This window comes from Octopus sinensis, linkage group LG6, assembly GCF_006345805.1.
Source record: "Octopus sinensis linkage group LG6, ASM634580v1, whole genome shotgun sequence".
Classification (NCBI taxonomy): domain Eukaryota; kingdom Metazoa; phylum Mollusca; class Cephalopoda; order Octopoda; family Octopodidae; genus Octopus; species Octopus sinensis.
The window spans coordinates 96,436,866-96,447,152 of NC_043002.1; the positions used below are offsets into that span (position 1 = coordinate 96,436,866).

The 10,287-nt window shown below is 36.9% G+C and overlaps 1 protein-coding gene across 2 annotated transcripts in view; it reads right to left on the bottom strand.

Moving 5' to 3' along the window:
• Positions 1 to 7,367, bottom strand: part of LOC115213107 (short-chain specific acyl-CoA dehydrogenase, mitochondrial) — a 48,044-nt gene extending 40,677 nt beyond the window's left edge. For both annotated transcript variants that reach the window (XR_004999779.1, XM_029782033.2), the window contains exon 1: positions 6,983 to 7,367. Coding sequence is in view for 1 of the 2 variants with exons in the window: in XM_029782033.2 (XP_029637893.1) it covers positions 6,983 to 7,028 (46 nt within the window). In the remaining variant the exon portion in view is untranslated. The remainder of the gene's footprint in view (positions 1 to 6,982) is intronic.
• Between the last annotated feature and the right edge of the window lie 2,920 nt (positions 7,368 to 10,287).

The following is a 10,287-nucleotide window of genomic DNA, read 5'->3' on the forward strand; positions in this document are numbered from 1 at the left end:
TGAGGTGATGGGTGGATGTTTGGGAAGGAGATTTTAGTGTTTCTTTAATAAAAAAGAGAGAAGAAAATTCTTAAAGGTGCGTACCCTCTGTTTTTTTCTCCATGGATTACCAAGAATAAATTCTAAAAAAGTGAAAAAAATTAAGGAATTGGGATATCTTAATCTCCGTATGATAAATATAGGAATTGGAAAAAATTTAGATAAAAAGTCGGGGGATTGTTTGTTAATTTCTGTAAAGATTTCTCATTTCTTTATGCTTTGAAGAGAGCAGAAATTGAAAGAGAAGAGAAAGTGAAAAGGTAACATTTGCTTTGAGGTGAGAGCAGAGAGTGAAAGATCTATGTGTATATGAAATGGATGTGTGTGTGCATGCATGCTTGAGAGAGAGAATGAATGTGTGTGCTGTCATGTATGTACTTTTTTGCATGTATGTGTAAGTTGCACTCACTCGATCTCATTCTCTCTCTCTCTCTCTCTCATACACACACACATTATCTTTCATATACACATACATAAATACATATGCATACATCGTTCTTGTATATATTTGTGTATGTGCACATGAGAGAGAAAGTGAGTGACTGCATTTCCTCATAACATATAGAGAAATGGATGTCTACATTTGATGTCTGTTAAGGTACACACCCATAGAAAATGTGACGGCATCATCATTGTGGTATATTATGTTGTTTAGACTAGTTGAATTATAGAAAATTTATAGTGTTAAATTTTTGTAATGCCAATATGTAAATGAAAATAAAGTTTATTTGTTAGCCGAAAGATTACTGAATCTTTTGATAACCCATACGTCAAAATTGGCAACTCAGTTTTCGAATGTATCCATTAATTTCCGTAAAATTTTTTATTTCACTATGCTCTGAAGAGAGCAAAAATTGAAAGAGAAGAGCAAGTGAAACCATGACATTTACTTTGAAGTGAGAGCAGAAAGTGAAAGATGCATGTACATATATATGAATGGATGTGTGTGTGTGTGTGTGTGTACGTGAGAGAGGAAGAGAGGAGAAAGAGTGAGTGAAGGTGTGTGTTGTTATATATGTGTAAGTGGCACTCATTCAGTCTCTCTGTCTCACACACATCTTTTATATACACATACATAAATACATATGCATACATCTTTTTTGTATATATGTGTGCATGTGTGTGTGCATGTGAAAGAGAAAGTGAGTGACCATATTTTGTCATAACATATAGAGAAATGGATGTCTTTTAAAGTACACACTCATATAGAAAATGTGACATCGTTGTTGTCATTGTGGTATAAAAAGCTTACAATAATTGACTTATGGAAAAGATTATAATGTAAAACTTTTGTAATGCAAATATGTAAATGAAAATAAAGTTTATTTGGTAGTCATAAGATTACTGAATCTTTTGATATCCCATACATCAAAATTAGCAACTCAGTTTTTGAATGCATAAGGAAAACATGCACACACAAATTCTCTTTTATATATATGGAAGACGTCCCTGTCTATCATTCTCTCTGTCTCTCACATTCCTTGTGTGTCTATCTCATCCTGTCTCCTCCCCTTCCCTGATATCATCCACCCTCATTATGTCACATATCCCTGAATCTAAAATTTTTGCACCCCTCTCATTTTATCATGTAATAGCCCAACCCCCATAGTCGGTTCAATACCATTTTTTATTGAAATCCAATTAGCCTATAATTGAACTGGATGTTAGTTCAACATGTATACAAAGTTTGGCAAAGATTGGTTCCCAGGTTTGGGCAGCAAGAGGATAACAGACAGACAGAAATTATCACATATATATATATACATATACTCAAACATTGGGCTTCACAGAGGCAATGACTAGTGACCATGACCTTTGGTGATATGCCTTGCTTGAAAAGAACTGTCAAGCCATTTGAAATTGTAGTCAAAGCTGAAGCTGGTGTCACGTAAGTGGCATCTGTGCTGGTGGCACATAAAAAGCACCTTTTGAGCACTGGGCATCACAGAAGCAATGTGACTGATGTCAGTGTTACATAACTAGCACCTCTGCCGGTGTAATGTAACTAGCACCTCTCAAGCATTGAGCCTCATGGAGGCAATGTGGCTGATGCTAATGTTATGTAACTAGCCCCTGTACTGGTGGCATGTAAAAAACATCTTTTGAGTCTTGGGCTTCAAGAAAGCAATGACAAATAACCAAAACCTTTGGCAATATGCTGTGCTTGAGTAGAAGACCCATCAAGCCAGATGAAATTCTAGTCATGGCAGATACTGGTGTCACGCAACTGGCACCCATGCCAGTGGGACATAAAAGCACCCATTGCACTCTTGGAGTGGTTGGCGTTAGGAAGGGCATCAAGCCATAGAAACCATGCCAAATCAGACTGGAGTCTGTGCAGCCTCTCAGCTTGCCAGCCCTGGTCAAGCCATCCAACCCATGCCAGCATGGACAACGAATGTTAACTGATGATGATGGAAGATAGAGCATTCAGTCATAAACTGCATTCATTTTGTTCAAGTGGTGGTTGTGTAATAAACGCATATGTATTTTTTTTATTTTTAATTGCCAAATCAGAGGGGAAAAGGGCTATGTCTATTACTTCTTTCGGGGTTACTGAAGCAGAGAAGAAGAGAGAAAATTATCTTCAGACCAGAAACCTGACCTGAATGCTTGCAACATAATGGACTCTGCAAAAGACATCTAATGGCCAAGTAGTGGCTGTCACTCATGAAATGGACTGCCTGTTAGGATATAAAGAACTCTGTTGTGTTTTGTAACAGAGAGGATTTTATTGGATAGTACCAGTCAGTTGTGACATTATAGATTCTAAGGATTGCAAATGGTAACTGATCAAAGGTTAGTAGCTAAGCACGGGTCTATTATATGGACCAACATATAGATATATATCTTTTTGTATATCAGAGACTTATAATGTCTCGTATATCGTTTTTATTTAAAAGAAGTATTATGTGATTTAAGGGAAATTGGGTGCTATTTCTAGTAAGTTGAGCAATTACACTGAGGTTCCCTTTTAAACTCATGGGACTCATATTGAGTAAGTTGAATGACTATGTAGAAGCTGCAGTGAGTGATTAAAAGCTAGTATAATACATAATAAAGAAAGGCAAGTATAATACCTAATAATAAACCCATGATATTTGTCTACAAATATTTATGGACAGATAGCGTGAGTTTCTTATTTTATTCTAATGCACCAGTCTTTTTTTGAACAAAGTTGTAATGTTAGAGTTCAATCTGTTACAAAATTTAACTTTACCCAATAGTACTCCAGCTGTAGTCCTCAAACTGACAAGTACCGGACATTTCCTCCCCCATCCTAGTAAAATATATTAATGAAAAGTCAAGATAGAATTTGCATCCATATCATTCTTCTTTCTTTGCCATGGTGGTGTTGTTCAGGTGAAAATGTTTAAAACCATCTTAATCTTATTAAATGAGACAATTTGTCTACAGATTTTTCCATCCCCCAGAATATCCCCTGCTCCCATCAAGAGCCTAATATCCCCCTATAGGAAACACTGTTCTAGAGTAATACAAATGTTAGAATAAATGAGAATTTCTGACACCTCTTAAATCCAGATTCATGCATTTTGATATTTTCAAGGCTAGAACTGCACAGTACAAGGGTAGGCTGAAAAATTCATGGGCTGACTAGTGAGTGATACTAGAACTGTGAAAGCTTGCATGCATTAATTTCAACTCTTCTTATTAATAGATTCATTGTTTCTGTCAAGGTAAATTGACATTTGACATTTCAAAGAACATTTCAAAAGTAACTGGTTGTGACTTCTCTTGAAAATGTACGAAATTTGGCATTATGGTGTTATCAAGTACCTGCAGAAAAAGGGTTTAGCCCCAAGGACATTTAGGCAGACATGGTTGCTACATTAGAGGATAAAGTTCCAGCTTTATCAACAGTGCAAAAGGGGGCAGTTGAATTTAGGAGGGAAAGGGAAATCTTGAAGATGACCCAAGGTTTGGATGTCCTGCATCTGCCACCACTGAGGAAAACATTGATCATGTTCACCACATGATGACAGATGACATGTGATTGACTAAAAACCAAATATAGCCAATGCTATTAGCATATTCTTTATATTCTGCACAACAAACTTGGCGTGATGAAAGTTTCTGCTTAGTGGGTCTTCTGACACCTAATCAAAAGTGCACCAGGCTGGGAAAATCTGACATTGTTTGAGGCAGGTCCAGCTGGTTTCCTTGAATGTTTCCTAACAACACCACGGTGAAATCGAAGTAAGCTTAAATAAAAAACCGGGATAGGTGAACCGCGATATGGTGACGGATTACTGTATTTCTTTCTCACACCCAATCAAAGTTTCTCAATATTTTGATTATAAACATCATCCAAGGTCTTACTTCACAAAGTTATGCTTATAAATCACGGAATATAGCCTTTTTTTTCATTTGTCATAGGGTTGTTATGTTCAGTGAAGTTAATTCAATTTAATCAGTCAAATTAAAGCTATACCATCAAGTTCATCGAATTTTTTTTCCTTGTTTGTTTCGTGGAATGGTGATGGTGAAGAATGTGCACATCACCCATTTCCGGTGGACATTTTTCGAATTTGTGTTTTCAATATAAGAGAATACAATTTTGCCCCGAAAACCACGTTTTCAAAATTTTAACTTTCCCCATCCCAATTTATAAATTTCTAACTATTTTTCAGGATCTTTTCGGTTTGAACGGCAGTTTTTAACATAATTTCTAGGTAATTAAAAAATTTTAAACTTCGTATACTAGTAGAATGGGTTTATAAAACATTTTTTTCTCTTGCCTTTATCGAGAAAATTCTATAGTTTGTAAGATATTTGTTGTTTTCTTTCTTCAATTTCTGCAATTTCAACCAATCACTGACGTCTATTGAGTTAAAAAGCATTCTGTGCCCTATGAATATGTCCCTCGTTTAAGAAACAGATTTATTTACATTTCTGAAGAAAAAAAGATACCCTCCCCCCACCCCTAACCCTAACCCTGAAATAGATTGAAATGCAATAGATCGATTCTAGGGTCATAATTATGGGTGACAATTTCATATGACACCGCTAGAAAAAACTGCCGTTCAAACCGAAAAGATCCACTTTTCGAATTTTTTAAAAATTCATACAGAGATTACAATTCTGGGATTGTTTTGTTTTTTCAAAATTCTAATTTTTCTTTCAGAAACATTCAATGTCCCTTCCCCACAAAACCCATCCCTCATCTCCCTGTTTTCAAAAACTAAAAACTCAGAATGTTTCACTTTCGTCTGATGTTTCACGCATGCGTAGAATTCTACTGAAATAGCAGACGTCAAAAATATCAGACCATCACCAGTAAACCCGACATGCTAGAAACAACAGCTAAACGACATTATTTCTGGAAAAACTTTCCCACTTTCTAAAAAGCTAAAAGTTAAACATTTGGAGTTTTTAGCCTTTTGAAAGTGGGGTAGTGATGGGTGGTGGAGGTTGGGGAACAGGGTTTGAATGTTTCTTTAAGAAGAATTAAAAAATCCTTAAGGATTTTTAATCTCTATTTTCCAAGGGGATTACAAAAAAAAAAAAAATTCAAAAGGCTAAAAATTGTCAAAATATGCGGAAAAATACAGAAATTTTGAGTCTGAAAAAATTTCCAAAAATTTTTGTACCTAGGGTTAGCGTTACGGAAAAAATTTCAAAATGAATTGGGGGGGGGGTGCTAAGGGGGAGGGGGCAAAAAATTTCAAAATTCCGAATTTTGGTAATTTTCCGGAATCTCCGTATCCGAAAACGTGGGTTTTTGGCAAAAAAAAATTTTTTTTTAACAATAATTTGCGAGAAAATGGGGGGAGGGGCGGGATGAAGTCATTCCTGAGTGTTTCTTAATCTTTTTAAATGGAAATGGGAGAAATTAAAATTTTAAAAACGTGGGTTTATGGGCAAAATCGTATTCTATATCGAAAACATAGAGATCCGAAAAAAATTTTGGAAACCCCCACCGCCCGCGAATCAAAGAAAAATTAAGTGTTATATAACTATTCAATGAACTTGATGGTATAGCTTTTAATTTGACTGATTGAATTGAATCAACTTCACTTGAACATAACGATCCTATGACAAATGGGGAAAAAGGCTACATTTCGTGGTTTACATGTATAACTTTGTGAAGTAAGACCTTGGATGGTGTTTATAATCAAAATATTGAGAAACTTCGGGTGCGAGAAAGAAATACATACAGAGTAAACAAGAGATATTTGAGGTCATTCACCGCGTTAAGTCTGTGAAAGCAATTTATGAACCAACGAAGTAGACTCTACGTGTTTGCTGGATCTGCTAGAAATAGCAGATAAATCATTTCCTATCATCTTAAATAAGTGCTAAATAACATTAATGAAGATCACGCCCCTGGCGAGAAAGTCACTCGATCAACACTGGGCTAGGGCAAAACAGGCCCTATACACTCAGCTAAACATTTTAAATAACATATGAGCATAACAGTAGATATATATGTAAGCGGTTAGAAGGAAGTGTTATACTTATTTATTTAAGAATATCGCACTAAAACAATAAAACAATACTATTATAGATAGAAGAGTTGCAGTAACTTTTAACGCTGAAATATAAAGCTTGTAAATCTCTAATTACTTTGTTTTGATTAAAACTTCAATTAATAATGGAATGACATGTAAAAGAGAGAGAGGAAATAGAAAGTAAACAAATACGCCTCTACAGAAAGGTTTTCAAACATGATACTATATATATATATATATAAAGAATATGAGGGGTTTAGTTCACTGGTGATCTAAACGAATAGATACGCTGAGTAAGTTCTATAATTAATCATCCATAAGGTTCGAAGTTCACAGCTGAGGCTGGAGCCAGGGATCCGTATTAAGTTTCAGTGTTAGCGGGTATATATTATAATTCCTCGGTACTAGTACCTAATTCCTCTAATACAACACACACACACATGTACATACGAAAGATAAATGAGGCTTACTGGAATATGCCTTCTGGACATATCTTAGAAGACAGGTAGTTGCCATTGTGATAGTCGAAAAAAACTTGGAAAAGTGACCGGTGAGAGAAGACTTCGTATCAAATCAGTTATCGCAACTGAACACAGATCGGTGCTCTTTCACTAACTGACGCCTGCTATTTTCTAACCCCGCTTTATATGTTTAACTGTGGAGCATATTTGTATGGATGTAAATGCGCTACGCTCCTCCCTCTTTCTATGTATAAGATATCTCTTATCTTCTGTGTTTCGGTCACTGAACTGCAGTCATGCTGGAGCACTACATTGAAGAGTTTTAATCTAACAAATCAACCTCAGTACTTATTTTTCATACTTATTCTATCAGCCTGTTTTGCAGAACTGGCGAAGGTAAAGAATACGCATACCCGGTGTTTAGAGTTAGGGTTACGCCATGAACAGGTGATGTGCGTATTCTTTGCCTCTGCCGCAGAACCACTAAGTTGAACAGACATAAGCAAAGTTGTCAAATGGTAGGAACAAACATAAACATAAAGACACACACACACACACATACATACGAAGGGCTTTCACTTAGTTTCCGTCTACTAAAATTTGCTCACAAGGCATTAGCCGGCTCAGGGCTATAATTGAAGTAGTCACTGGCTTAAGGTGACGTACAGTGGAACTGAACCCGAAGCGACGTGGTTGCAAAGCGAGCTTTTTAATAACACAGCCATGCCTAAAAATTTCAATTCCTTCATGATATTTTTCATGTTTAATCATGTTTAATTCTCTCGAGCTGATCAAACACAATGTCATGTTTGATCTACTCGAAAGAACTGAACAGTCAAACACACGCCCACAGATATATACATAAATACATACATACATACATCCTCTTTTGTAAGTTTTTACGATTCGCTTATGTTTATATATTTCTTTTACGATGCGTAAAGTGGAGGCGCAATGGCCCAGCGGTTTCGATTCCCAGACCGGGCGTTGTGAGTGTTTATTGAGCGAAAACACCTAAAAGCTCCACGATGCTCCGGCAGGGGGTGGTGATCCCTGCTGTACTCCTTCACCACTCATTCTCTCACTCTTTCTTCTGTTGGTCTGCTCACTTAGCCAGCGGGGTGGCATCATTTGAAAGCTAAAAACAATGCGAAATCATTGTGACCAGCGATATGTAACAACATCTGATGGTCTGGTCGGTCACGTGATCACGTGATATCTAATTGTTTTATCGATTTAAAAATGTTCCCCCTTCTTCTGGATCTTGAAAATTTCACACACACATCTTTCTACATCCCTTCTCCTCCAGTCAGCAACTGGGGTTCGTTCCTCCCTAATGTCACCAATTTTTCTTTTCTCAAGAAAATGAAAATCATCTTCATTTGTATTTTTTTTTTTACGATTCATTTACTGTATGTATGTTTGTGTGTGTGTGTGTGTGTGTGTGTGTATGTATGTATGTATGTATGTGTGTGTGTGTGTGTGTGTGTGTGTATGTATGTGTGTATGTATGTATGTATGTATGTATGTGTGTGTGTGTGTGTGTATGTGTTTGTGTGTGTGTCGGGCATGTGGAAGAGAGTGTAATTCGGCAGGAGGACTTAAACGACATGCAAAGGTACATGAAGCCCAGTTACAACTACAGCCGGTAATTACCAGTAAAGGTTTTAGTTGCCAATTCTGTACAAGACATTGTAGATCTTTAACTGGGCTAAAAAGTCACATTCGATCACAACACCAGTAACAGTTAGGCTTCATGCAATGGCCATATTCGATAATGAGTGGGCAGCCATAATATATGTACGTACGTACGTACGTATGTATGTATGTATAAATTTTCTATTACATTTATCTTATATACTGCTGTGAGTATACACATGCACAGAGTAGTACCTGGTTTTGTAGAAATCATCAGAAAAAGTCATTTAGTTTATGACTTGGACCTCTGAGAGAAATTTAGCGAGAAGGGATGAGACTGCATTTTCAGATCCTAGGAATGGAAAGGAGGTTGTCTCAAAATTTAAGATTATGATATTTGAATAGAGTGGCCTCGTAAATAGTTATGGGTCCTTCTTTGATCCTCAGACCCCATACCAATATACTGACTCTTATAGGTCCTGCCTAAAAGTTTATCTTTGAAGATATGTCCCTTTCCCCAAATTTCAGATACATTGGTGCAAAACAGAGGCTAAAAGTCACATTACCAACATTTACATGCATATATCCATTTATACATAAATTCAGTATATTTTTGATATGTGTGTGTGTGTGTGTGTATGTGCGTATGTTCCTTATGCATTCCAAAACTGAGTTGCCGGTTTTGATGTATGGGATATCATAATATTCAGTACTATTTCCGCTACCAACTAAACTTTATTTTCATTGACATATTTCCATTACAAAAATTTAAAATTATAATCTTTTCCATAACTCAACTGTCGTAAGCATTTTATACAACGACGACGTCACATTTTCTATGAGTGTGTAACGAACTTGTGAGTGTGAATATCTTCTCTTGTACTTTCGGGGTACAAGAAAGCAATCACTAGCCGTTGCTTTAATAATCCAGAATTCTACCAGTCAGAAACAACAAGACGCAGACGTAAAATATATATATACTACTTTATTCTCTTTCTTGGTAACAATAACAATAAGTGGTTATCTGATGTCCTTGGTTCGGGGCGCGCAAGGCTGAAAGTTAATCGATTGTAATATTTACAATATTCAGCCGCTAAAACCAGAACGGGTTCAAGATGGCGTCGAACAGGGAAGTTGAATGTGGTCGGCAACAATTTGGTTAAAGGCATTCGGCCGACTGCTGCTAGAATCAAGTCCTGACGGAGAGAGAATATACGTGACCGTTGCTTTGATAGCCATGTCTCAAAGTCTCCGCTGACTGCTGCTAGTGGTCAAACGTTCTACGACCCCCTTGCCTCGCTAACTGCTACGTAGGCAATAGGGTTCTTCTTCCGGTGCTTCACGCATGCGCGAGAGGGCCCTTCCTTTCTGTGCCTTGGTGAAGGCACCAACACTCGCACGCGCGAAATAGAAAATGGACGGTGCGCGCGTGCGCACCGTTATAGGATCACTACAAGTGTGTACTTTAAAAGACATCCATCATTTCGACACACATCTTCACTCACTCACTCTCTCTCTCTTTCTTTCTTTCTCTCTCTCTCTCTCTCTCTCACCCACCTCCATTTCATATACATGTACATACATTTTACCTGGAGATGCTTCAACATTTGTCTCTATTGATACTACCATCGGCGAATATGCCATTGTTGACTATCCAGTTGAATTTCTCAACTTTC